Genomic DNA, 26,741 nt, shown 5'->3' on the forward strand with positions numbered 1-26,741 from the left:
TAGGGGGAGACTCTGGACTGAGATGTATTGCATTTGTTCTGCATTTGTAATTGCCTGAGTGGAAGCAGGACAGGCACTGCCAGGAAAGGAAAATGCATGGGATAAATTTTCCATGGAAAATACGAGCCATTGGCTTCCTTGTTTTATTTGCTGGTTGAAGCTGTGTTGTCCAGTTCCCTTGGGCAGACCCCACGGGTTTCCTGCCAACCTTGCTTCTCTTCCCTGGAGCTCTATGAAACAAAACAAGACTTTGTTTTAAACCCATTTCCCCACAGCATCCCCCGTTTGCCTGGTCTCTGTGATCTACAACCCCTTTAGGTGGTCGGCATCCCCACGGGGGAGGAGGCTGCAGCCCTGGGGCTCAAGACTAAAAACAGCTCTGTTATCAGTTTGCTTTTGCCTCTTTTTCTCTTTTTTTTTTTTTTTTTTACAATGCAAATACATCCTTCCAGGATGAGTGTTACTATTGTACAAAGGCCTCCAGGGACACTCTGGGGGCCAGGGGCCTTTCCCTTGCCCGGGAAGGACACTACCCAAGGTCAGCACTCATCCCAGTGGGGCTGATGTTTGGGATACCAGCATCAGTTTCCTTAGCTATCTCTAGAAGTTTCCATTCCTGGAAGTCTCTGGCCTGCTCTGCAGATGGAAAGGCTCATGGTGCAGGATGCGGCTACTCAGGGTAGAGGGGAGGCAATTCCTAGATGACAAACCCTCGGGAGGAGAGGGCAGGAGGCCAGCACAGATGCTGCATCATTTCTTCCCACAAAAGGGAAGTAAAGTCTGGAAGGGGTGGGGTGGAAATGTTGTTACCCTCTTATTTCAGTTGGCAAAATGTTGATTTTTCCAGCAAAATTTCTATATCCACCCTGACGGGAAAAGCATTTTCTGGGACAACAAGAAGGGAGTGCAGGTACCGACACACATGATCAGGGACTTCTTGTTTGTCCAGTGTGAGACTGTCATCGACAAGAAGGTCTTCAAATCCAATTTCTTCATCATCCATATAGCAGGTGAATATTTGGGAAGGTGCAGGGGAGCAATTTGGGTCACTCTGCTATGGTCCTCTCTGGCTACACAGACTCTGAATGGTGCTTATATCTCCTCTACTGTGTGTCAGAAACACACACCAAGCAGCAGCAGGTCATACCCAAACCTCCTGTAAGTGCACAGTCTGAGTCAAGGAGTTAATAGATCAGAAATGGTTTTTTGTTGCCTATTCTGCCTCAGGGAGCGAGCTGTACGACATCCAGCTGTATCCCAAGAAAGCCATGGAGCTGCTAGTGGGAGAGAAGCTGGTCTTGAACTGCACAGTGTGGGCTGAGTTCAACTCTGGCGTCCGCTTCCAGTGGGCTTACCCTGGAAAACAGGTACCAGCAAACAGAGCAGCTCCCCGTGTTCTGAACCATTTCTGTCTGAATCATCCCCTCCTGCCCATTCATTATTCCCTCTTCACATCATTCACAGGGCTCTGCTTCATGGTCCTACCTATGCTGTGCCCTGGACATCTTGGTCAGAGTGTTTTCCCATTTTTCTCTCTTGCAGTAGAAGGCAGACAGAGGGAAGACCCCTTTTCCTGGCAGAAAGCTACCTCTTTGCCGAGGTGTTATTGCTCTGGGGCTCTCCTGGGAAAACACTGGATTCAATTCCACCAGTGCAAATCCAGAGCAAAAATAATTGGCTTAAAAAGAACTACTCTAGTAACACAGCCCTTGTTACCAAGAGCCTGCAAGGTGGTCCCTTCCCCACTTTGTTTTCCCCTTGTTGTAGCCTCTGGCTCTTGGGAATGGTGAGACAGGGGAGTCCCCTGATGGCATCACTTAGTTCATGTAGCTATAGGGCTCCCAGCCTGGTTCCTGGGCTGCAGATAAGAGCAAAACATGTGCTAAGCTCTGACCTCGGCCTCAGGCAGTCAGTACACAGGACATGTTGCCTTTCCATCCCTGAGGCTGGCAGTCAGTTGCGGAGAAACCTGTCCAGGTAGAGGCAAGCACTGGGCAGCAAGAATCAGAGCTATGAGGAGCCCGTGCACACAGCTCCATCCCACCGATGTCTTTCATCCCCTTCCCCTCTGTCGTCTCCCGCAGACACAGCGAGCAGTGGTGGAGTCCGAGCGCCACTCCCTGCAGACACACACGGAGCTCTCCAGCATCCTGACCCTCCACAATGTCAGCCAGCAGGACCTGGGCGAGTACAAATGCACTGCCACCACCGGTGCCCAGATGCTGGAGGAGAGCACCGACGTCATCGTGCACGGTACAGCACCTTCCTCTGCCTCACAGAGCCAAAGCCAGAGCTGAGCTGCAGCAGAGCCCATCCCCAAGCTGCCTGGGCAGTGCTTGTCCTAAGGCTCAGCAGAGCAGCTCCTGCACCTCCATCCACTCTGCTGTAGTGAGACTCAGCCTTCCTCCAGTCCCTTAGCCCTTCTGTGTCCCAGCACCACACTGGGAGCACGGTCACATTCAGCAAGGTGCTGAGATGACAAGGGAGAGAGGTGCCAACGCCAAATTGGCCCAAATGCAGCAGGATGGCAGGACACATGAGTCTCATGGCCCTGCAGCAGATGCAGTGCCCCTGTGGCATGGCTGGCCTGGGAGGCACCAGCTGTGGGAGCACAAGGCATCACTAGCACGACACCGTCTTGTCCTTGGTCATTGCTGCTGGGCCCTGTGGAGAGCAGCAGAGCTTGGTGACAGCCTGTCCCTTTGTGCTCTCCTCCATGCTCACTTTTTTTCTTGCAGAAAAGCCCTTCATCAACGTGGAGTGGAGGAAGGGCCCGGTGATAGAAGCCACTGCAGGAGATGAAGCTGTGAAGCTACCAGTGAAAGTCGTGGCTTACCCCCCACCAGATTTCCAGTGGTAACTCACCTTTCTTAGCCTGAGCTGCTTTGTCCTCTCCTTCTTCCCTCTGCCAAATGGGAAAGCCTAGCCTGGCCCCCTTACTATGTCCCTCTGTGGTCACATTTTTCCACCCATGGGAGTAATTTCTCCCAAATGCCCTGACTCTCAACTGCACAGCCTTGGCTTGGCAGCTCTGCACTGTCTGGAGTAGCCAAGCAGAGCACCCACAGGAGCTGTCCCTCTTGTCCCTCTGCTGCCCAGAGTGAGGTGGGCTGTGTGCAACATCGTGCTGCACTTCCACCAGAGCTGACCAGAGCTGGGAGCTTTTCACTCACTCACTGCTCAGGGCAGAGCCACAGCATCCCCAGCCCCACACGCATCCATGTGAGTTGATGCACAGATCTGTAACTTAGGTCCAGGGAAGGCCCAGTGTCCTCCCCAGAGAGGTCCTCAGTGCTAGCAAGGGGCACCTCGACTGTGCTCTAGTGGGGACCAGCAAACCCCTGCCCAGCTGCCAGTGGGACACTTCCTCCCCATGGCTGCATTTTCTCTCTGCCTCCCCGCAGGTACAAGGATGGAAAGCTAATTCCCAAGCAATCTCAATCTTCAATGCAGATCAAGGATGTGTCGGAGCAGCACGCTGGGACATACACGCTGGTTCTGCGGAACAGGCTGGCGGGGCTGGAGAAGCACATCAGCCTCCAGTTAATCGTCAATGGTAAGGGAGGGCCAGGGCTGGGCTGGGGGGGGGCAAAGCTGAACCCACAGCCCCAGCCTTTGGGCTGCTCCAAGACCAAGTCCCCATTGCTGTCCTAAAGCAGTTGGTACATCATCTCTTCCTCTCCCATTGCTGAGGGACTCTCTGGTTACAGTGAGGCTGGTTCCTTCTGGCTTCATTCCTGGCTCCATCACTTTGGGCAGGGTATGTCCTTGCTCAGGGGCCACTTCCCAGTTGCAGTTGGAGATGCTGCTGAGGGTGACCCTGACTGATGCGGACTTGAGGGCAGGGCAGCTGCCACACACGTGAAGTCTTGATCTGGAGTAGTTCCTCTGGGTGGGAAGCTCCTGGGGAATTTTCCCGCAGCAGAAACTGGTCCCTGTCATACAGGATCCAGATGGAAGGGCACTGCTGCTTGGATATGTGCCTCCAGCAGGCTCTGTGGCCCTAGACTGGGGGCTGCCAGACAGTGCTTTGAGCCCTGCACCATCCAGACAGAGGAAGGAGAAATGATGTCACTTGAATCTGCCTAAGAATAACCTGCTGTGCCTTGCAGGCCTGAGCTGTCCCGAGAGCTGGAGAGCTGTAGTGCCCACGCTTTCCACAGACAGGTCTGGGAAGGGCTGTGCCTGGCATGGGGAGGGAGTGGCTGAGCCTGCAGCCGCTCACAATGTCACTCTGATCCTTGCAGTCCCTCCACGCATCCATGAGAAGGAAACCTCTTCCCCAAGCATCTACTCCAAGAAGAGCCCCCAGGCCCTCACCTGCACTGTCTATGGCATCCCAGCACCAGAGGTGATCCAGTGGCAGTGGAGGCCATGGATGCCATGTCGGATGTTCTCCCGACGCAGCCTGTAAGTGCCATTTCTTCCAACACCTGTGTCTTCCCAAGCCACCAGTTTGGCATTATGGGCTTTTTGTGACTGTGGTTGTGCCCCAGACCCCATCTCACTTCTGCTCTCCCACCCACGACATGGCACGAGGAGGACAGCACTGACTGATAGCTCAGAGCACTGTACACCCACTCACCTCATGGGGAGGCAGAATGGAGACACCTGTTCTCAGTGTAGGAGTTTTACTCAGACTGGGTAGTCCCAGACACCAACAACTTCCACAGTGTCCTCTGCATCCTCAGTCATCTACATCTGTCAGTGGATGTCCATGGCACAACCACACCTCACAGCATCTGCAATAAAACCACTGATCATTGTGCTAATGGGGAAACTGAGGCAGATTGGAGGAGAAACTGTTCCAGCCCCTTGGTGAGACCCCAAGACAGCAACTGGGGCACATCCCATTCCTGCCCTGAGGTCCCCATGGTTTTTCTGTCCTATGTCTTCTCCTGGGTAATGATGGAAGCAAAAGTGCTCATAGGCAGCTTCTGCCTGTGGGGAAGAATTACTGAATCCTGGGAAAGTACCAGATCTCTGGATGGTTTTCCAGGAGGGTGTTTGTGCCAGCAGCACCAATAGGTAGGCATGAAGGGTGCCTGCTCACTGCCTGTGCCCTGTGAAGCTGGGACAGCACCAGGCAGGGCTGCAGTGGCATTTTTTAGTGACAGCCTCACAGGAAGAAGAAAAAGGGATGCTGGGGAGTTGTAGCCAGAGCAGTCAGGGTGGAGGACATCAGGGTGCCTGGAGGAAGCCAGGTCCTGCAGCCCTGTGCAGGCTTTTGCCAAGCCAGGGATGCCGGAGAGCTTTCTATTGCATGCAAGTGCACTGTGGCCCTGTCAGGAAGCAGAGGGACCTGTGAATTATGAGCACTGTCTCCCAAGGCCCCCGTATTTCTGCCTAGCATAGCTCCAGAGGATGCAGGAGGCTTCTTTCTAGCTTCCTGTTGTTTACACAGCTTACCAGTGTGTTTGCCCCACCAAGCTCTGCCTCGCACACACCCTTGCCACTGCTCCTGGGCAGCTCCACTCAGCTCCACCTTGCTCCCCTGCTACCCTAAGCCTCTCCCTCCACTCCTCCCACTCTGGATTTTGGGCAGACCTTCCCATCTTCCTCCTCAACCTGCATTCCAGAAGCACCCTGCAGCCTGCAGCATCCCTGGTCACCGACAGATTTGGGCACTTCTCCCCAGTCGCCTGTCTCAGGCTGAAGAGGTACCACCATCCCCCAGCAGCACCTTTACTTGGGATATGTCCCTCCTGCTTTTTGTTGAATCAGGGGCAGCCGGAGCACCCCTGGGTGCTGTGCCCTCAGATGTTGTACCATCTGCTCTCCAGGCCAGCACCAGCCAGTCGGTGACATCCCTGACTCTCAGTCCCAGTAGGGCTTTAAGGCCTTGGTGCTGAGCAAAGTGACATCAAGAGCTGCCCTAGGCACATGTGAACTGATTTCAACCCTGCCTTTCTCCACTCAGGAAGGAAAGATGAAGTCCCAGGGCTGAGGGTGAAGACACTGCCTGGGACACCTGTATCTGTTCTCTGCCTCAGTTTTCACATGTACAGATTTTTGCCTCACTGGTGGTTGCAGAGCACCCTTATAAAGCACATCAGAACTGTGTAACCGAAAGACCCGGGAAATTTTGTGGAGTTGTAGATCAGGGACATCAATCCTCAGACACAAAGCTACTTTCGCTGCCTTTTACCCAGCTGACCACCTCTCTATCTCTCTCCTCTTTCTCCTGCTCCTCCCTGGCTGCTGGATTAGCAACAGCAGGCACCGGGCAGCAAGACGCCATCAGCGGGACCGGATGCCCGAGTGCAAGGACTGGAAAGACGTGACACAGCAGGATGCAGTGAACCCCATCGAGAGCATTGACACCTGGGTGGAGTTCGTGGAGGGGCGTAACAAGGTGAGGCTGTATCTCAAACCCATCCTGGGGCAGGGAGCTGGAGACAGACACAGAGGTCCTTTGCCATCATCCAGCAAAAGCAGGCTGGAAAGGAGCCTGGCAGAGACAGATATGGGGAGAGCTTCACACCTCTGCTTCTAAAATGAACCATCAGCAGCCATTCCCAGCCCTGGGGCTCTGCGGTATCAGACAGCCCCAGGTAGAGGGAGAGCTGTCATCTCTGACAAATTACCCTGTGACCAGAGAGGCTCCCACCAGGCCTGGCTGCACAGGAGGGATTACATGGATTGCTGTTGAACACAGGGCATCCAGCTAGGGAGGGCATGAGGGATGTGTGCTATGAGGGCTCCCTTGGCCATTTCTGAGCACAGGCTGGTCTTGTAGAGCCAAACCCTGCAGAGCAGGGCAAACCTGGGCAGGAAAGCAGGAGTCACAAACTGGCCAGGAAATCCCTGGCCCTGGGAATGTTCATGTGTCTGGTGGGGCATTTCATCCAGCTGTCCCCAACCCAGGGGGGTGAGGGTGGTATGGAGATGGTGGCATCCATCCACTGCAGGTTTGTGAGTGAGAGCACGTGTGCCCCACAGAGCCCACTTCTCCATCACAGCATTTCCTTTCTGGAAGGAACCTCTCTCCCTCATTGCAGTGTGTAGTGTGTGACCTGCTTGCTGCCTGTTTCTTTCTGCCTCTCTGGTAGCCGTGAGTGTCAGGTCTGCGCCGTGACGGGGTTCCTGTTCCCGCTGGTGTCGGGCACCAGCCGCTCACAGGGGGATGCAGAACAAACAAATGGGCCCCTGTTTCCGAAAGTCACTTCCTGTTTTCCTACACACCTCTAAAGGCACTTCCCGTCCCCTGGCCTGGCTGGGAGTTCATCACTCTGCCAAAAGAGTGGCAAGAGCAGATGGTTCTCCTCCCAGGGCAACTGAAGGGAGAGGCAGTGGTTAGTGTCCCCCAGGGAGGAAAGCACGGGTGGTGGGAGCTCCTGAGTGAGAAGCCCTTGCGTCCCTCTCCAGTTGTGACACTCATCTTGGTCTTTTTTGATCTTTCCCTATTTTCCTCATTCTCTCCCTCCTATTCCTCAGCTGTGTCCCTCTCATTCCATCTGTTTGGTTGTAATTGTCCAGGAGCTTCAAATTAGGTCGTGCATCCCAGGGATGTGCAAGACCTTTAGGAGAAAAGAGTGGGATGCTATGTTCTCAAATCTGCTTTCACTCCCTCTGTTCCTTTCTGCCTGTCTTCTTTTACCATCCTCCTGGGTTTTATTCTATCTGGTAAGGCCAGAACGAACCACAGGGTGTGCAGGGCACAGCCATGCACTTCAGGCAGCAGGATGATGTCAGATCCAGAAACCCCAACTCCAACGTAACACTGCGGATTAGAAGGAAAATGCCCAAGAAACAGGAAAGGCAGCACACAAAAGGGCCAGCAATAGGGTCACTTCAGCTGTACTGAATAACCCCAAGAAACGGAAAAGGCAATGCACAAAAGTACTAGTAATAAGGTCACTTCAGCTGCATTGAGTAGGCACTGAATGAATGACTGTTCCTTCTGGTTAACCCCAAGCTAATGCATTGCCACTTACAACGGAAATGCTTCTCCAAGTCTGTGGGATGAATAGTAAAGGCAAAGTAGTTTCCCTTTGTAAGGCGAAGTAGGAACACATTATTTTTGCATTTTAGACATTGTCTCATTAGAGGGATTTCTACGTGTGATTAACTTGTCATTTAAACTGGAGCTTCAAACTGCAGGTCTCCTCTAAGGGGAGTGCTTGTAACACATTCGGCAGCTCACACATGTACAGTGTGAGCCAGCAGGAAGAGGAGAGCAGCCTTATTCCCCAGCTGCTTTTCCTGGCTTATTTGGAAGCAGCATCTCCTGGGTCCATGCTCCCAGGATGGCAGCCTGGCTGTTTGCCCAGTCTCAGTCATGTCTTGCTAGAAAGATGGAAGAGGAAGCTTTTAGGACTGTGTCTATGTACACTTGAAATTTAAAGCAAGAAGATGACTGTCCTTTCTGAATTGATGAGAACTGGGATGCTTTCATAGGTTTGGTTTCTCCTTATGGATAAAAGGAGTGCTGGCAGGCCTGTAAGTACCTGTAAATTCCACTGAACCTACGGGACACTAAGTAGTCACTCAACTGCAGAGGGCTCAGGGAATCAGAGCCCTGGTGTCCTTTCCCTTTCTCCTTACTGTTATAAATAAAGCTTGTCAGGAGCTTAGCCATCCCCTCAGACCCGCATCATGTTACTGTCCCCCTTGCTGAGCACAGCAAGGGGGGCACTATCTGTCCCCATGGTGACCCGAGGGGCTCAGCAAGAACTTTGCTTCCATGGTGAGGCATCTATGCTGACTGGGCTCCATAAAAAGGAGAAGAGTTTGGGAATAAAATCATGTTGTTGTTGCTAGAGCCAACTTTTAGGCTTGAAATGCACAAAGGGCTATTGAATAAGGGGCTATTTTTGCATAACCCTTTCCCAGGTATAGCTGCTGCCTGGAGCTAGGCTTACTGTGGGCTTTGCTGCCTGCCAGAGAGCAGCAGTGATCCTACTTCTCCCTTGCTCTTCCTAACTCCTCCTCACACTCTCTTCCCCCATCAGACAGTCAGCAAACTGGCCATCCAGGAGGCCAACAACTCAGCCATGTACAAGTGTATTGCCTCTAATAAAGTGGGTCGAGACGAGCGGCTGATCTACTTCTACGTGACCAGTGAGTACTGCAAACCTCCCCTCTCCCTGCACCAGCTGAGCTCTCTGCTGGGAAAAGGCAGGTCCCTAGAGCTTCTGGGTCCTGCCCTTCTCAGTTAGGACCTTCAACAGTGACTGGGAAGCCAGAAGGAAAGCAGGGCTGGCAGCAGATAGCACAGGCAGAGTTTGGCAGGCAGACCTGGGGGCGAGCCGGGGCTGCCTGTGCCTAGGTCCTGGAGCAGCCTTGGCAGGTTCTGGGCTGGTCCTGGGCTGGGGATAGACTGCTGGCTCAGGCCCAGGCAGCTCCCTGGTCTGGGGATGTGCCTGGTCCAAGAGCATCCTCTAGTGGCACCACCCGACCCACTCCCAGGCCAGGTCCCGCTGGCCTGAAGCCCTGGCAGAATCCCCATGGGAGTTTGGTGATGGGAGGAAGATGAGTTTGTAGAAGTCAGAGCCCAGCAGTGTGGGCTGGAGTCATGGCCCATATGGGGCTGCATAAGCCTCCTGTCAGCAGTACCCCGTACTGGCAGGAGTCTGTCCCCATCCATTGGGACAGGGAGTCCAGCAAGGGCACAGCAGAGACTTATCTTATGGACAGACCTCAGAAGGCTGGGCTCATGGCCCTGGTGGTAGTACCTGTGCTGTCAGATCCACCAGCTGTTGTGGAGCCAGGTGCACATCATCAGTGGCTGCTCCAGGAATCTCCACATGTGCAGCTGTCCAGGCTGCTGTGTTACTGCCTGCACATGTAAACCACACATGCAGGCATGTGTGCAAACCAAAAGGGTGCAGCTGAGCTGAGAGCAGTAACAGCCCAACTGAGACCTCCCCAGCTTGCTTCTTTTGTGACCCCATCTTAATCTGACCCGGGGACTTCAGAATATCCCATAACACTCGCTGGGCTTAAGCTGTGCTTGCCAGCAGTTTGCATGTCACAGTTCTACTCTGCAGTGGTTTTGTTTACCCTGAGGACAGGCGGATCTCAGAGAGCTGAGCCCAAGGAGCCAGTTTCATTGTGTCTGGCAGCTCAGCCATGAAAACTCATTCACATGTTCATTTCCTTCCTGAAAGCCATTCCAGACGGGTTCGAGATTGAGTCCCAGCCCTCAGAAGAGCCCATAGAGGGGCAGGACCTACAGCTGAGCTGCAATGCAGACAACTACACCTATGAGAACCTGCAGTGGTATCGGCTGAACCTCTCCAAGCTCCACGATGAAGAGGGCAATCCCCTTGTGCTGGACTGTAAGAATGTCCACCACTATGCCACCAAGATGCAGGGGGAACTGCGCTTTCAGCCCCACTCCAATGATGCCACTTTGCTGCTCACCATTCCCAACATCTCCCTGAACGAGGAGGGAGACTACGTGTGTGAGGTGCAGAACAGGAAGACCCGGGAGAAACACTGCCACAAGAAATACATCTCTGTGCAGGGTGAGGGTCCACAGGGCTGGTGGGAGTGACAGAGGAGAGCTGGCGCTCTTGCTGCCATGAGCTTCCCAGTCCGTCCCCAGGGGAAGCCACGCAAGCAAGCTAAACTCAAGGTGGCAAAGGCAGGGCACCTGGGTTCTCAAGACACCCTTCAGCAGGGGTCCGAGACCCAAAGCCCCCCAGGAACACAGATATTCTTTTGATCAATCAGTTTCCCATTTTCCCCTCCTCCTCTTTGTGCTGCTCCTCCAGCCCTGGAGATCCCCCGCCTCAAGCAGAACCTGACAGACATTTGGGTGAATGTCAGCGACTCCATAGAGATGCGCTGCAAGGTGGACGGCAACCACATTCCTGCAATCAGCTGGTACAAAGACGAGAAACTGGTGGAAGAAGTGTCAGGTACAGTGGGCTGGGGATGAATCAAAGGCAGGGCATAGTGTTCAGCTGTTGGAGATCTGAACACTGCTGAGTTCTGGGAGTTGCTGTGCCCAGGCAAAGGCACTCGTTCTCTGAATTGGCCAGACTCTCGTTTTAATCAAATTCTGTCCCAGTTTGATGCAGTCTCACTGGCCAAGTCTATGCCCCAGGGCCTGGCTCAGTACTGTCTGTGCATGTGCACGTGCAGCTGGAGAGCAGAGAGAGATAAATCATTCATGTTCTTACTCTCAGCCCAGTGCCTGGCATCTCTGCTTAAGCAGAGAGCAACCCAGATCTCATGGAAGGAACCTGGGAAGGATCCAGTCATGTTGCATAGGGAAAAGGACAGATCCTGAAGCTGAAGCAGAACTTGACACAGCAGCTGAACTGCCTGGGCACTGTCCCTATCCAGCATGCTTGGAGGGGAATTTGTCCCCTCCATACATTGCCTGGTGAAAGCCCCTATAGGATATTTCTGAGGCCATCAGGCCATAAAAGAGCCTCTACCAGCTGGTGTGATTTCATTCTGACATCTAAAATGAATCAGCCAAAAAACAGGAGCCTGATTTTGAGCCTGAGTGAGTCCAGTATACTAATCTTCCCTCCCTGTGAGTGACCACCACAACCCTCTGTGCCTTACAGGGATTGACCTGGCGGACTTCAACCAGAGGCTGAGCATTCAGAGGGTGAGAGAGGAGGATGCTGGGCTTTACCTGTGCAGCGTCTGCAATGCCAAGGGCTGTGTGAACTCCTCAGCCAGCGTCTCCGTGGAAGGTACCAGCAGCCACAACTCCCCTGGGGATGAAGGGACAGAGTAAGAGTTGTGGGCAAGGTCCCACACCTCTTCCCTGTGACAATGGGAGGCAGTGAGAGCCCCTTGGCCTTGCTGGTGGCACGGTGCTCTAATCTGTAGTCCAGAGCATGTTTAGCTCAGGCAAACACATCCCCAGTCACCTGATGCAGGCCACAAGGGATGGCTGAGCTGGGTCACAGAGTGGGAATCTCTGAAGCTACAATTTCCCTCCCACCCCACAGGCTCTGATGACAGGACCAATGTGGAGATTGTCATCCTGATTGGGACTGGTGTTATTGCTGTATTCTTCTGGATCCTCCTTATTCTCATCTTCTGCAACATCAAAAGGGTACGTGACTGTCTCTGTGCCAGGCAGGGAAGGTGACATAGCAGGGCTTGGGGCAACACCACTGCGGTGATGTGGAGCTGCATGACATCATCCACTAAAAAAAGAAGGTCACTGAGTGAAGCTTCAAGTGCTCTCACTGCCAAGGACAGGGTGCATAAGGGCAGTGGTAAAGGAGGTGACAGGGAATGGCCTTTGCTAGGGGGTAGCAAGTTAAGGCAGGCAAAGAATACAAATCCCCTCTGGGATTCAGCACCCAGGGCAGGGAGGGCACCTCCTCACCCTTTGTGTTGGCTAATTCCTGCAGCCTGCCCATGCAGACATCAAGACAGGCTACCTCTCCATCATCATGGACCCCGGCGAGGTGCCCTTGGAGGAGCAGTGCGAGTACCTGCCCTATGATTCCAGCAAGTGGGAGTTCCCACGAGATCGCCTGCGCCTGGGTGAGCCAGACCCCTCCCTGCCACTGCATGCTGTGGTCAGGACTTCCCACCAGCCCTTCAAACTCACCCTCCAGGTTTCTTACACACTTCTGTGCATTTAATGCTTTCTCTCTGCCTCAGGCTTCCCATCTTCTTCCCCAGACTGTCCCTAAAGCCCAGCTGTGCCTGGGAAATCTCTTTGGTTCTGACTATGGACAGGTCTGAGCCAGCTGTAAGCCCAGACTCTTTCAAAGTACCCACACACGCATCTCTGAGACCAGAAGACCCCTGGGCATGCTTTAAAACACATCCCCATATTCTCCAAGTGGCAATCTGGACAGAGCAGTCCAGTTCACAGCAGGTACCCGAGTTCGGCACCAGGACTGCACCTTTATTGTCCTCATGCTGAGACACCCACCTGCAGTCCCCGTTCTCTGTCTGGCAGGGTTTAAAGAGCAGCAGACTACCTTTGAGGCACAGAGCAGTGACATTAGCCCTGGCTGCTCTGCTGCAAGGGGTCATGTTTACCTTTCCCACACACAACAACTTGTTGCTTGAGGGCAACAAACAGCCCCTCACTTCTGCAGGGCCATTTCCTTCCTCTGCTTTGTCCATGCCAGCTCTGTCTCAGTTCCTCCCATCATCCTTTCTCTTATTCTCACCAGCACAGCAAGCAGCCACCTGAAAGGGCACATGTTCCATTCCTTCCTTTTCCTTTATGGTATTTTTTTCTTTCTTCTTCCCATGGTTTCCTGTTGGGATTTTTGTTTTCTTTCATTCTATTCTGCCTGTTCTGCACCTGCCTTTCTTCACACTGCCTCTTTCCTTGTCCATAGGTAAAGTCCTGGGTCACGGTGCCTTTGGGAAGGTGGTGGAAGCATCAGCATTTGGGATCAATAAAAGTAACAGCTGTGAGACCGTAGCAGTCAAAATGCTGAAAGGTATGTGGACGGTGAAGCAAAACATGTAGTGTGTGTAGGCAGCAAGGAATGAAGCACCTGCCAGGAAATCTCCACTCTGCAAATGCCTGTCTTAATTAATGGCTTCTTGGCCTCAACACAGTTGATGCTCTTGTCATCCTCTCATGGATGCTTTGTCCCCATTCAGCTGCACTGGGAGGCAAGTGGCAGTACAGACAGTAGAGACTTCAGGAACTCAGCTTTCAAGGAAATTTAGCTGTCTTCAAAGGCAAAGAATGAAATCTGTCTCAAAGGACAAACAGAAATCTGAAGCCCCTCTTTGGCAGGTCACTAAAGGAAGTGTTGCTCCCAATTACCTTCTTCCAAATGTGCCTGTATTTTGTGTTTATGGGACCAATTCAGAGCTGGGTAAGGAAGGAGGTTGCAGCTCTTACCCAGCTCTGAGGGCTAAATTGGCTTTGCACCCAAAGCCTGGTCAATCCAAAGTGAGATTTTAAGACTTTATAGCTATTCTTTCAATCAGGCATCCAAAACATTATTCTGTAATTTGTCACCAAACGAAACACTGAGGCAGTCTCTGGCCAAAAGTGGCCTGTATGTGGAAACCAAGTCATGGCTCATCTTAGCACTACTTACCACTGCAAGTGTACAGATGCTCTGCACAGAAATGCAGGGGGAAGCCTGTCATGCAAGATTGCTTCACAGTCCTTTGAGGCATGGCTCTCACCTGGCCCATCAGCTGCAGCTCAAGAGGATGCTTCTGTATCTCAGGCTAAATTTACAGACTCTCAACTAAGACAAAATGCATATGGGGAATTGAGAAGTATGAAAAGGCACACAAAACCAGAGAACACACCCTGAGGGTAAAACAGAGGGTCAAGAATTGATGTGAATTTGGCACTTGAGAGAAGATGAAGTACAGAGAGATGGCAGGGGCATGACACTGTGCTTGTTATTGGAATCATAAAAAGATATCTGAGTTTGAGTTGAGACAGCTCCTATCTTCAATTGTGATAAAAAGAATCAGATGTCTTTTGTTCCTAATTGTTTTATGGCTCGTTATTTCTGTTTGGAGGCCGAAAGGGCAGAGATTCAAACGGGTGCATCTGTATGTAAGCCTCAAGTGATCTTTTTCGCTGCACAACTATCACAAGGAAAAATCTGTTGGGCACAGATTGTGTTGTCCTTTGCCCTGGGTCCCTGCACCTGCAGAGAGCATCGTACATGTTACAGCAGGGATCCTGGGATCTCCAGACAAGGCTTGACATTTCATGTGGGAACACACAGTAACAAAATGTACCGAGGCTTTGAGGGCAGAGTCTCCTCAGCAAGACTCATATTAACATGCTGCTAAGAGGAGGGTGGTGAGGGGGAGTGAAAAGCTGTGAGGAGGCATCATGACATGGTCTGTGTGTTTCCAGAGGGAGCTACCGCGAGCGAGCACAAGGCACTGATGTCAGAGCTGAAGATCCTCATTCACATCGGGAATCACCTCAACGTGGTGAATTTGCTGGGTGCCTGTACCAAACCCAATGGTGAGTATCCCAGGGCAACAGGCTGTGCCTGCTCCCAGAGATAAGTGCTTGTCCCGTGCCCTTTTTGCTGGCCACGTGTGTGATCACAGGGACATGTGAGGAGGTTATCAGTGTGTTTGTGTGCACTTAGGGCAGATGTCACAGCTCAGTGGGACTGCACATAACATGAGTGGGGGTAAATTCTGACCAGCTTAAGCCCTTACCTCTTGCCCTGACCCTTGGTGTCTTCTCACCAGGTCCACTCATGGTTATTGTTGAGTTCTGCAAATATGGCAACCTCTCCAACTACCTGCGGACCAAGAGGGAAGGATTCAGTCCTTACAGGGTAAGCAGCTTCCTTTGCCCCTAGACACCTGTTCCATGTCTAGGGAAGGAAGATGTGCAGCCTGATGCGTGATCTGACAGTGTGACAAAGACACCCTCTGTCCTTTCTGCAATGGAAGATCGATTTAAGAACAGGAAAAGACTGTGCAGAGCGTGGGTGCAGGGGTTACAATGTGTGTTGCCTGCTGAGGGTTTTGATGTGGTCCCCTTGCCAGGAGAAGTCTCCCAGGCTGCGTATCCAGGTGCAGTCCATCGTGGAGGCCGTGAGAGCAGACAGGAGGAGCCGCTCCGGGACCAGCGACAGCGCCATCTTCCACCGCTTCCTCATGCACAAGAGCCAGACAGCACACCCCATCCAGGAAGGTAATGCTCCAGCCTTGGCAGCAGCTCCTCACCTGGGCCACCAAAAAAATACCAGACTTGGCTAGTTTGGGCAATGGGTAGGGAATATCAGTGGAGAGCTGGGACTCAGCCTTGGAGCTGATCACTGTTGCATGGCGATTCCCTGAACAGGGCTGTGACATCATCTCTTGTCTCTTGTAATAGACTCTATAAACCCAGAAGAGAGGATTAAATTCCTTTGGGGTTTTTTAGCCTAAAGAAAGGAGAATTGAGGGGGATCTCAGTGGGTCCTCCCTAGGACAGGAATGATGAGCTGACCTTCAAAGTCTGCTCCAGTCCTGTTCCCCACAACTCTGTCTGACTGACATGTGCTGGAGGCTGGACTCATTCTCCTCACGCTTGAGCAGGTTCCTGCCGTGTGTCTCCTGCCACCTAAGCAGAAAATCTTAGAGGGGAGCTGATTACTCCAGTTACCACTGAGAACTAGCTGTATCTCACTGAGAGACTGGCTGTACCCCACGAGTCCTGGAGAGAGGCAAGCAGGACAACAGATTGCTCACTGTCTAATCATTTTCTTGTACTCCTGGATAGTGGATGACTTGTGGCAAAGTCCCTTGACAATGGAAGACCTGATTTGCTACAGCTTCCAGGTAGCACGTGGCATGGAGTTCCTGGCATCTCGAAAGGTGAGTTCACCCTTTTCTTTGCTCACCTGATCTTTTGTGCATGCCTGATGAGAGAAGACCTGCTTACAACTGCTTTACAGGTGACACACGGAGAGATTCCGTGATCTACCTCACACTTCTCAAGAAATCTGAGGTGGTCATGTGTACACAAAGACGGGAAATTAGTCCTCCTGTATTTCAACCTCTCCTTAACCATCCCCTTCTGAAATTTTTATCTTTAGCTCCTGCCCACTTCCACCATTTCCCCATTACAGCTCAGGCTCACAGGGGGGAGGGAGGTGCTCTGCGCTTTCTGATTGTTGTTCCTATCCCTCTGATTTTGCCCCATCCTCTTTGTGTGCCCTCAGTGCATCCACAGAGACCTGGCAGCTCGCAATATCCTGCTGTCAGAGAACAACGTGGTAAAGATCTGTGACTTCGGCCTGGCCCGGGACATCTACAAGGACCCTGACTATGTCAGGAAAGGCAGTGTGAGTGCCATCTTCTCAAACCCTCAACAGATTAGGCCCCCTTGACAAAAAGATGAGAAAGGAGGAGTGGAACCACTTGCGTGGCTGGGACCAGAAGCCATTTGCTCGATGACAAATGTCCTGTCCTCCTCCATCAGTATCTCCATCCCTCTCTGACCTACCAAACCTCCATCCCTCCACGGAGAGAGGAGCAGGGCTATCAGCTCTGATTTCCTTTAATCTCTTTCATCCCTTTGCAACAAGAAGAGCTGTCCTACTTCACGTGCCTGACTAAATGCTTGTGCCTTGCTTCTTCCTCCTGCAGGCCCGTCTCCCACTGAAGTGGATGGCTCCAGAAAGCATCTTTGACAAGGTTTACACTACACAGAGTGATGTCTGGTCCTTTGGGGTCCTCCTCTGGGAAATCTTCTCACTAGGTGAGTGCTAATGAGGATATCATGCTGCCGAGGGAAACATCTCTACCCACGTAATAGTTTGGTGGGTGAGTCTGTGCAGGAGGCCTTGACATTCCGAAGCACATCTAAGGACTTATGGGAAGTGACACCAATGTAGGCAAAAAAAATATGGAGGCCATATCCACCTATGAACAGAGTGATGGGAATGCAGGTGTTCAGAGGTGGCCTCTGCATGCCGAGACAGAGAAGCCTGATTTGGGCAGCACCAAGAACTTGGGCTGTGTATGACAAATGACCACATCTCCCGGTATTTTGGCAGGAAGGGCAGTCTCAGAAGGACTGGTTTCTGAGGGTACATTTCATGTTCCCACCCTTCTCTGAACTTTCTTTAGGGGCATCTCCATATCCTGGAGTCCAGATCAACGAGGAGTTCTGCCAGAGGCTCAAAGACGGTACCAGGATGAGAGCCCCAGAGTACGCCACGGCAGAAATGTGAGTCAGAAACCTCATGGATCCCACACTGGTCAGAGCAGAGCCCTCTGTGCAAAGGCAGAAACCTTCCAGATCCCAGCCTAGGGCAAGACAAGCCCCTCTGTGGGATGCAGACCTTTCAGACAGAGTGGAGAATGGGCCAACACATCCTTCACTCTAGTCAGCTTCCTGGAGAGCAAGCAAGATAGGTTAGGATTGGAGCTCTCTAGGTACCTTTGCATGCTGGGATGGGTCTGTAAGTGGGCAATGTGCTTTTCTGCTCCAAAGGGTACCAGAGGTGCCTGAATCAGCTCCTCGTGCCCTCTTATATTCAGTGCATAACAAACCAACACCCTTCCAGCAAGTCCACCTGGCCAGTGTGCTGGGGGTGCCAAGCTTTCCCTCACAGTGAAGCTACTGTGGGAACCATGTGGGTAGGACCTGTGGAGAGAGGTAGGAGGGGGTTTCTGTTGCATAAAACCAGCATCTCTTCTTGGCAGCTACCGTATAATGCTGAGCTGCTGGCACGGTGATCCCAAGGAGAGACCGACTTTCTCCGACCTTGTGGAGATACTGGGGAACCTTCTTCAGGAAAACGTCCAGCAGGTGAAAACCTCTCTGTGTCCCTGCTCAGCTTCGGACAGCTCTTTCTTCTCCCATTTCTATCTCTCTCGCTGTGCCCTCTGCTGATTCTGTGGTCAATGCAGTATCTTTGCATAGGCCAACCAATAACACAGGGATACCTGGATCAGAGATCTGTTTCCCAGAGCTGTTGGAGAACTCATTTCTGTGACAGCCCTCTAGCTGCATCCTCATATAACTCCACTCCTTGCAGGGCGGATGCCCTCTTAGTCGTCATTCCAGTATTTCCGTCCTAATCCCCAGATGATTATTTGAAATTCTTCAGCTGAGTCAAGGCCCTGGTACTTCTGCTTCCCACACGCCTGCATAATGAAAACCAGAACTTGACCAGGGTTTCTGAAACTCTGCCCTCAGATTGAAATGTCAGGGCCATGTGAACAGAACAACTGTTACGTTACAGCAGCCAGCTATACAGTTTTCTTTGAAACTGTTACTAATCGCTTCCATGCAGCAGCTCAACAGGACATCTAGCTACGATTAGCTTACAGCTCTTTTAACTTTTTCTTGACGTTCCCTTTCAGAAGCTGATAGCTAAATGCTTGAGTACTGTCTCATCCTGACGTCCCTGACTTTAACCTTTCAGCACTGGTTCCCCTCACATGCATGACTAAGCCACAGTGACTAAGCCACAGTTGCCCTGGAGCACAATGCTCTGTCCATGTAAGGCGGAGAACTGTGGTTGTTTTCCTGCTCACACACCTCCATGCATCATTCACAGCTACTTATGCAAAGGGCACAGAAATCTCCAGCCAGATATTTTGTCCCAGAGAAAGAAAATACACAAACCAGAAATTTTCCTTCCCAGCTCTGACAGTTTCTGCTTGTGAAACTCTTTCTTTTGGGAAAGCCTTCCCCTTCTTGCAAGGCCACTCACTGTTCTTCCTACCAGGAAGGGAAGGATTACATCCCGCTGAACGACTCTCACAGCTCAGAAGATGATGGGTTCTCCCAGGTGCCTTCCTCTGCCCAGCAAAACTCAGATGAAGAGGACTTCGACATGAGGATACGCTGCCACAGCCTAGCAGCAAGGTGAATTCCCTCTGAAAAGGGTAGAGAGTGCCCAGCAGGCAGCCAGCAGCCTGAGCTGTAAGGAACCCTGAAGGATAGAGGGAGAACCCAGATGCTGGAAAAATCCCAGGTGATAAGATGTGATCCAAGCATTTAGGCCATAGCATCTTGCTTATAAAAGCAAAATGACTTGATTTTGATAATGAGAAAGAGCCCTTAATGTGTAAGCCTATGACATTCCTTCTTCTGACTCCAGCTATGCTGCCAAAGGACCATGTAAGGAATTTCATCCTATCTGTTGCTAACAAACCCAAACAACAAGGCCTAAGCCTCTTCTCTCTGGAGAGCTGTGATAATGTGATGCCTGGGATCTATATGATGATTTTCTGCTTACCTCAAGTGGAGAGGTCATTAGGGCCTGATTCAATTGCCACAGCAGAAGTAATATGGGATGAAGGGGCCTAAGGTGACCCCATTACCTTCCCAAAATCCACCATTTGGGTCATCCACCTCCCTGCATACTTTGGTTGCACAGTGAGGATGTTGGGTTCAGGTCCTGCTCATTTAGGACATTGAATGCTGGCTTTACTGAACACACTGTGCTTCTGTCTGCAGATACTACAACTGTGTCTCGTTCCCTGGTTGTTTGACGGGAGGAAATCAGATCAGGTGCCCATCCAGGATAAAGACATTTGAAGAGTTTCCCATGACACACACAATGTACAAGGCACACCCGGTGAGCAGCATCTGGGTGGAGTTGAGAGGGGGGCAAAGAAATGTTCAGCTGTTTTTTGACAACTTTACTGTTAAGACTGTGGAAGGAAGATCAGTCCTATCTCATGTTAGTCTGTCTGTGTCATTCCTGTGAAGTCCATCAAGTCCTGTGCACATTCCTTTCTCCACCTGGCACACAGGGGTTTCCCTGCAGCACAGCTCACACTGCCTGAGTGGGAAATGGGGAAGATAGATCTGCAAACAAGGGGACTATAAAGGACCTCAGAGAAGAGCCTGCTCTTCACCCTTCTCAAATCTGTGAACATAGCCTGGTTAAGCACACTGAAATCCAGCCAGGACTAGGTAAACCCAGAGTGCTTGCCTGCACCCCCTGCATCTTGACCCACTTGGCACTGTGCAGTATGGACGCCTCTGGTCTCTCTGAACTGGACTGGCACTTACATCTCCTGTAGTGGAAAAACTTTGGTCATACCTTTAGTCTCAGAGGAAAACCTCACCTCTCATACACTGGATGATAATACACCTTCCAGACAGGGAGCACTCTTTTTTTTTTCCCAAAAGTGACACTGAACTGCGCACAGAAATCCTACCTTTTTATGTGCTGCTTTTAGGAAGGTGCCTAAGAAAATCAGATGCAGAATGCTGGTAAAGTGTCCCTACCTCTTTTTCCCCATCACACATACACACAATCTCATTTTCTGAATTATTTCTCCTCCCTTCCCGCTCTGATCAGTCGACAGGGATGTTACTGATAACTCCTGTTGCTTCCTTCCAGGACAATCAGACAGACAGTGGGATGGTTCTGGCATCTGAGGAATTTGAGAGGATAGAAAACCGACACAGAAAAGAAGGTGGATTCAGGTACTCCTTAAGTCTAGCCACTCAGACCTCCCTGCTGCCAAATGCAGTGAGACCAGGAGGCAGCTTTGGTGTCTCCCCATAGGCTGTACTGCTTGGAGCCCTCAGCTGTGGGCCCTGAGCCAGATAAGTCCATGCACTCATTAATGAGAGGGAAAACACACAAAGAACAGACATGCCTGCTGCTTCCTAGGGTTTAAAAATTTAAGCTGTGCCCATCAATAAGAATATGTCTGTTAAAATAATGAGGCACAGTGGAGTGATGGTGTTAATGAAACTGTTAATGTTTATTGGCATTTTCTGGTGAAATGTGTCAGGGCTTGTACAAGCAGTGGCAGGTGGGATGGACAGAAACTATGTGGCTGCCACCTCCCTCCCTCCCTCAGCCCTGACCCACGGGGTTCAGGGCCCTGATGTGGTGGTGAAGGGATGGTACAGGCCTTAGGACTTCCCCCATGCCGATACAGAACCCGGCAGGTTGAGCTGGCACTCCCAGGGCTGAGGATGTTATGAATGGCTATGTCCTTGTCCCAGGCTTGGAAAGTGGGTGAGAACCTGTCTAGCTTATCTCTGCCTGGTGCCAGAGCAGGCTGGGACCTTGTCTTGGTGACAGTTTGTTGAGCAAGCCTTGTCAGCTCATGTGTAGACAAGGCCAGTCCCAAGCTTCTTCCTCACCTCCTCTGCCTCCCAACATCAGATCAGACTGGTCATTGTCTTTTTTCTTAACCACAAACCTGTGGCCTCTCTGCTGTTGTATCAAGCTGTCTCCTACTTCTTGTCCTTGTCCTCTTTTCCCTAAGGCATGTTCCTGTTGTCTCCTACACCTGGTGTCCTGTCTCCTGGAAAACACTGCCCTTAAACCTTTCCTTGAATGTGTCCCTGCCCTTGCCCTTGGGGCTTCCTGCCAGCCACTTGGTATTGGTAGGTGCTGAGATGGGGCTGCCAATTTCCTCCCACATCATCTTCATCATCTTCCTTCATTTCCTTTCCCCCATCCTGGCTGTTGGTTTGTACCAGTTTCTGTTATTCCTGCCAGGTCTAGAAGCAATTGAGGCAATGTCTCTTGTCGCTCCCTGCTCATTGGGGCCCCAGCCCTTCCCTGTATCTGGCAGGTGTCCCAAAGGTAACTAGAAGAGCTGAAGTAACTCTGTCACCAGGTTATGTGCAGATTTTTCACAAAACATGCAGGCTGTGCTTAGATTTAGAGCAAGGCCTGGCTTTGTGCTTTGAAATGGAGGTATAAGTCTATTCCTGACCCTGTCTCTGACCCGTGCATTAGCAGATGAGATTTCCTGAAGCTGGGATGTCTCTAAGCAGGACAGAGGCTTTCTAGGAGTGCCCAGATTGATTCCCTGTGTCTCTCTCCCTCACAGCAGTAAAGGGCCCAGTCGAACAGGGGAACAGTCGGACCTGCGGGGCAGATGTCGACCGTCGTACGGGTCCCAAGTCGGAGGCCAGACTTTTTACAACAGTGAATACGGGGAGCTGTCAGAACACTCTGAGGACGGCAGCTGCACCCCGCCTGGAGAGGGGGCCAGTCCCCCCGCTCTCCACGCTTCCTTCTTCTCCGAGCAGTACTAATGGCACCAGGCCCTGGAGGCGCTTGCCAAGGCGTCCCCTCTTACCTTCCAGGCACGTCATCAGGGTCACTCAGAGCTTCTCCTTCAATCTATGCCCAAACCCAACAGGGAACCTACCCCAAATGGATGGGGAACACTGATGTCCTTGGAACCGCAGCACGATGGCTCATACAGCACCTCCAGCTGCAGCTTCCCCGTGCCAGGACTACAGAGAGCACCTCCCTGGTTCCTCGTGTTTCCTTTCTCCCTGCGGCTCGGACAGATGCGTTCTGCCGGCGAGTGGGTGCCTGTATTCAGCACTACGGCACCTTCTGCCTGCCATCCAGCCTCCACTCAGATCAGCTTCCCATTCAGAAAGCCCATTTCAGGTCAGATATAAATAGATCTGTCTTAGTCTCAAGTTTCTTCCTGGTGTGCAGCCTGAATGTTTTTCCTTGGATTGCTTCCTCCTCCCCTCCTCATGATGTCAGCTGCTGAGCTGCGGAGCAGAATCAAAAGGAAGAAATCCCTTGTGGTATTAGCAGCAAGAGCAGGACATTTTAAAGAGGTGTACTGAGAGGTCCCAAGGGATCTTTGTAAATGCTCGTGCATGCTGCTCATTCTGAGTAGGTGCCAGCCTCTCCATCTCCTCTGCAAGCAACACCCACACCCCTCTCATCTCTGCTGGGGGGAAGCCTGCCAATCCACCTTATCACCAAGGTTGTTTTAGCCATCTCAACACAGCTAATGCTGAGCAGGTCATCAGCTGATGGCTAAAGTGCTCCCACAGTGAGATAAATAGCAACTCTTTTTGCAGGCCCTGTGCAAAACAGGGTTTTTATGATCTGTGGTGGGAGCAGGTTACTCACAGGTCTGCTGCTCTCGCCTTCCCCTTCTCCCAGAGCGGCGCTGAGATCATTTGTTGCTCGAGTGAGAAATTAAAGCAAAGCTGGGTTAATTTCAGCTGTCTTCCAAACACAGAGTGAAAATGGGCTGTTTACTGGGAGGAAAAGGATCAAAGGGGTAGGGAGTGAAATGTTTATTTTCAAGCTGCTGCAAGCGTTTTGGAAACAATGGAAGGAACAGAGCTCCAGCAATGAGGTGCCTGGGTTGCATCCCCTTGTGTGTTAGCATCACTGAGCACATGGGCGGCAGCACCTGGCCAAGGCTCAAGCCCTGATTCTCCTGGGTGGACAGTTCTGCACCACGACCTTTCCTGTTGCCCAAATTCCCTGATTCGAAGGAGGCACTCTCTGCCCAGAGAGCTCCTCTCCAGTTTCTGTTGCAGAGCTGCCATCATACCTGTCTCTGGGGGATTAAGGAACGTGTTTGCTGAGGAAACAACTCATCACTTGGGCCTTTTGTTTCTAAAAGATATCATGTGAATTCAGAGCTCTGAGGAACCTCCACAGCCCCTCTCTAGATTTCTGTGGTGCTGCCTCACCACTTCCCACCTACTTCTTTCCATCCTGCTCCCAATCCAAGAGCTCAGCCACAGAGCATGGTTACATCACCGCCACAGGAGTCTGGGTGAAGAGGCTTGTCTGAACAGCTTATCATCATCTCTTCTCCCACATGCCTGTGGCTGGCAGAGCTCTGTGCACCAGGGCATCTCAGCACCAGGGAGTTTCTGCTTGCAGGCCACACCTCTGTCACAGAGCCAAGGCTTTGGACTTTTAAAACTGTGTTTCCTGTCAGATGTACAGCTTTCCCAAACTGTATTTCTTTTCCAGCAGAGGCTTTTGCGCGTTTCCCGACGTAAGCCCTGAGAGTCCTTACGGATGATGTTGCCAAGTCTTAATTATAGTTCTCTGCACAAGTGTAATGGGGAGATTTATTTAGCACATGGGAAAAGCATGCCTGCCATTCAGATTCTCTAAGCCTGTGCAGCACGTAGTTCCCCTCCCTTTTTGTGTCAGCAGGATGACATGGCTGCGATTTCCATGGCAAAAAAGAGGCACAAAAGTGGACCAGCTTGAGCCAAACTGGCTCAAGATGTGGAATTGAAAACCGCATGTGACAATGAATTCCCTGACTTCTACTGGTGTCCCCTGAAGTTGCCAGGAATTTAAGCATCTCTAAGTAATTGTTGTGACTCAGTAAGAATCCTCTGGCAGGAGATGCTGGAGAGCCAGGCCAAGGAAGCAGGACAGCCAACGGGGCGTAGGCCAGACCAAATTCTTCTGCCCTCATCTTGCCCTGGTTTTCGAACTGGTGGTTCCCTTGGCAGAAGGAAGTTTGCAAGTGCCCCGTGCTGCTGGAGGTCTCCACTGGCATTCACATGGGTAGAAGGCGGCGGGCTGAGCTAAATTCAGGCTGCTCACTGGATGATGTGCCCAGGCTCTCTTGTTTCCAGTGCTCCACAAGAGTTCTCTGCCTGGAAACACAGTCCCATCTGAGAGATGGCCCAAGAAAGAGGACTACAAAGAAAATAATAGTTGAAAAACAGGATTCCAAAGTAGCTGCAAGTCCTTGTCCATATGTGAGGGATAGATACGTACTAGCAAAACCCAGCTTGCAGGACAGCAGCAGAATTACTCAGCAGAAAGGGGACAGAGGCATCCGAGCGCCCAGGCTCATTGTCAGTGTGGCCATCCGGCCAGGACAGCTGCACTTTGTCTCTAGGTTTAGCTGTAAATTGCTCACAAGCATCTTTGTGGAGAAGGGTTACTTCATTAGAGCCATTGTTAACGATCCCCTGTTTCACCCTGGGGAAAGCGCTGGTGTGACATCTGATTTTTGAACATTCAAGTCCCCAGAAGTTTATTTTCTCTGTCTCGCACCATCTTGATGGGTGGGGGTTGAATCAGATCCTATTGTATCTGTGTCAACAGTGTTGCATGAACAATGCAGCTTGATAGGAGCAAATGCTGGCTCCTCTTCAGACACTCCTGTGATGAAGAACTGTAGTGTGGGATATTGGAGAGCTGTTGAGACAATTGTAATTTTGCTCTCTAAAAGTATACTAAAATTAGATGTACAAACCTGATAACCCTTCCCACTCTCTTGCATTATTTCTGGCTTTTTATTTTTACAGTCTCCAGATAAGCATGAGCATGAAGTGAAGCTGGTCTGTTTTGGTTTTAAGATGTGAGACAACAGTGTTTTCTGTCTTTCCACAGCAACAAGGGAGTATTTCAACTTTTAAAACCCAGGGCTCAGTAATTGTGCCTGCTTGTTCACAATGCACTCTCTGTTTTGTTTTGTTTTGTTTGGGCTTTTTACTGGAACTCAACACTGAAGCTAAGCTATTTATCATCATCACCACCTTCCTTTAAAATGACTGTTTCCGCTCTATGCTCAGCCTCATTTTTTTCTTACAAAATGTTGGTGTTGAGGACATTCCTCCCTCCTGAAAACAAAATGTTGGGTCCCCTACTTGCGAATACATGTGGGTCTCTGAAGAAAAACCTGTGTATCAAGTAACACTTCATTTATATTGCAATATTTTAACCTGGTACCTGTTGTTGCTCCAGCAGCATTCAGTGTTTCAGTTGGCTGCCTTCGAAGCAAGTAGGTTACAACATGGGTTATGTGCGAGTACAAAGCGTGGTCTGTGTGTATGTGAGTGTGTTGTGTGTGAGTGTGTGGGTGTTTGCACGTGAGTTTTTCTACCAGTGAGCATATGTGAGTGTTTATAACTCACGTTGAGTCTCCTCTCTGGAAGTTCACAGTTATATATCAAACCAGTTAGAACACTGCTTCCTTTCCTCTCCTCCTATAGTACTTGTTATCCTTTGTCATTAAGAGTTTTGTTGTAATATCTAAATGTGAAAATGAATAAAGTCATAACTGGCAGCTGCTCTCTGGTTCCTGGGGCCACCACTGCCCCCGCAGCCCCGGGCAGCCCAGCCCTGGCCAAGCCATCAGCACATTTGGGAGTTTATTATTTTTACTTTTGTGCCCGTTTGCATTTCCCCGCATCCTCTCGGAAACAGCTGGCCTTTGTGGTGTTTCCATCCAGGATGAAACTCCGTCTTTTCTCATGGTGAAGCCGGATACGCTTTGGCCAAGCTCGGTGGCAGGAGCCAGCAGCACAGCACTCAGCACCCAGCACTCAGCACCCAGCACTCAGCACCCAGCACCCAGCACTCACCATCCAGCACTCAGCACCCAGCACTCAGCTCTCACCACCCAGCACTCAGCACCCAGCACTCACTATCCAGCACTCAGCTCTCACCACCCAGCACTCACTATCCAGCACTCAGCTCTCACCACTCAGCACTCACCACCCAGCACTCAGCATCCAGCACTCAGCACTCAGCATCCAGCACTCACCATCCAGCACTCAGCTCTCACCACTCAGCACTCAGCATCCAGCACTCAGCACCCAGCCATGAGCCTCGGAT

General features: G+C 51.3%; 1 protein-coding gene and 1 long non-coding RNA gene across 4 annotated transcripts in view; one reads left to right on the top strand and one right to left on the bottom strand.

Annotated features, from left to right (window-relative positions):
* Positions 1-26,525, top strand: part of FLT4 (fms related receptor tyrosine kinase 4) — a 58,355-nt gene extending 31,830 nt beyond the window's left edge. Inside the window, exons 5-30 of one of the 3 annotated variants that reach the window (XM_051793841.1) lie at positions 848-1,010; positions 1,228-1,367; positions 2,085-2,253; positions 2,739-2,856; positions 3,405-3,556; positions 4,248-4,410; positions 6,211-6,355; positions 8,955-9,063; positions 10,113-10,472; positions 10,722-10,868; positions 11,529-11,660; positions 11,922-12,028; positions 12,333-12,468; positions 13,284-13,388; positions 14,789-14,902; positions 15,139-15,227; positions 15,442-15,589; positions 16,160-16,254; positions 16,602-16,724; positions 17,029-17,140; positions 17,512-17,611; positions 18,091-18,196; positions 19,122-19,261; positions 19,856-19,976; positions 20,751-20,836; positions 22,210-26,525. In XM_051793841.1, coding sequence (XP_051649801.1) covers positions 848-1,010; positions 1,228-1,367; positions 2,085-2,253; positions 2,739-2,856; positions 3,405-3,556; positions 4,248-4,410; positions 6,211-6,355; positions 8,955-9,063; positions 10,113-10,472; positions 10,722-10,868; positions 11,529-11,660; positions 11,922-12,028; positions 12,333-12,468; positions 13,284-13,388; positions 14,789-14,902; positions 15,139-15,227; positions 15,442-15,589; positions 16,160-16,254; positions 16,602-16,724; positions 17,029-17,140; positions 17,512-17,611; positions 18,091-18,196; positions 19,122-19,261; positions 19,856-19,976; positions 20,751-20,836; positions 22,210-22,414 — 3,585 coding nt within the window. In that variant the 3' untranslated portion in view covers positions 22,415-26,525. Of the gene's footprint in view, positions 1-847; positions 1,011-1,227; positions 1,368-2,084; positions 2,254-2,738; positions 2,857-3,404; positions 3,557-4,247; positions 4,411-6,210; positions 6,356-8,954; positions 9,064-10,112; positions 10,473-10,721; positions 10,869-11,528; positions 11,661-11,921; positions 12,029-12,332; positions 12,469-13,283; positions 13,389-14,788; positions 14,903-15,138; positions 15,228-15,441; positions 15,590-16,159; positions 16,255-16,601; positions 16,725-17,028; positions 17,141-17,511; positions 17,612-18,090; positions 18,197-19,121; positions 19,262-19,855; positions 19,977-20,750; positions 20,837-22,206 lie in introns of all 3 variants that reach the window. The other 2 variants (XM_051793840.1, XM_051793842.1) reach the window with 2 other exon arrangements.
* LOC127473821 (uncharacterized) lies at positions 58-15,915 on the bottom strand. Its single transcript, XR_007905601.1, has 4 exons — positions 15,622-15,915; positions 15,106-15,191; positions 4,586-4,742; positions 58-230 (listed from the first exon to the last, which is right to left on the bottom strand). It is a non-coding gene; the product is annotated as an uncharacterized LOC127473821 (long non-coding RNA).
* Positions 26,526-26,741: the final 216 nt, after the last annotated feature.

Source organism: Manacus candei, unplaced genomic scaffold (assembly GCF_025592945.1).
Source record: "Manacus candei isolate 608988 ecotype Guabito, Panama unplaced genomic scaffold, ASM2559294v1 h1tg000037l, whole genome shotgun sequence".
Classification (NCBI taxonomy): domain Eukaryota; kingdom Metazoa; phylum Chordata; class Aves; order Passeriformes; family Pipridae; genus Manacus; species Manacus candei.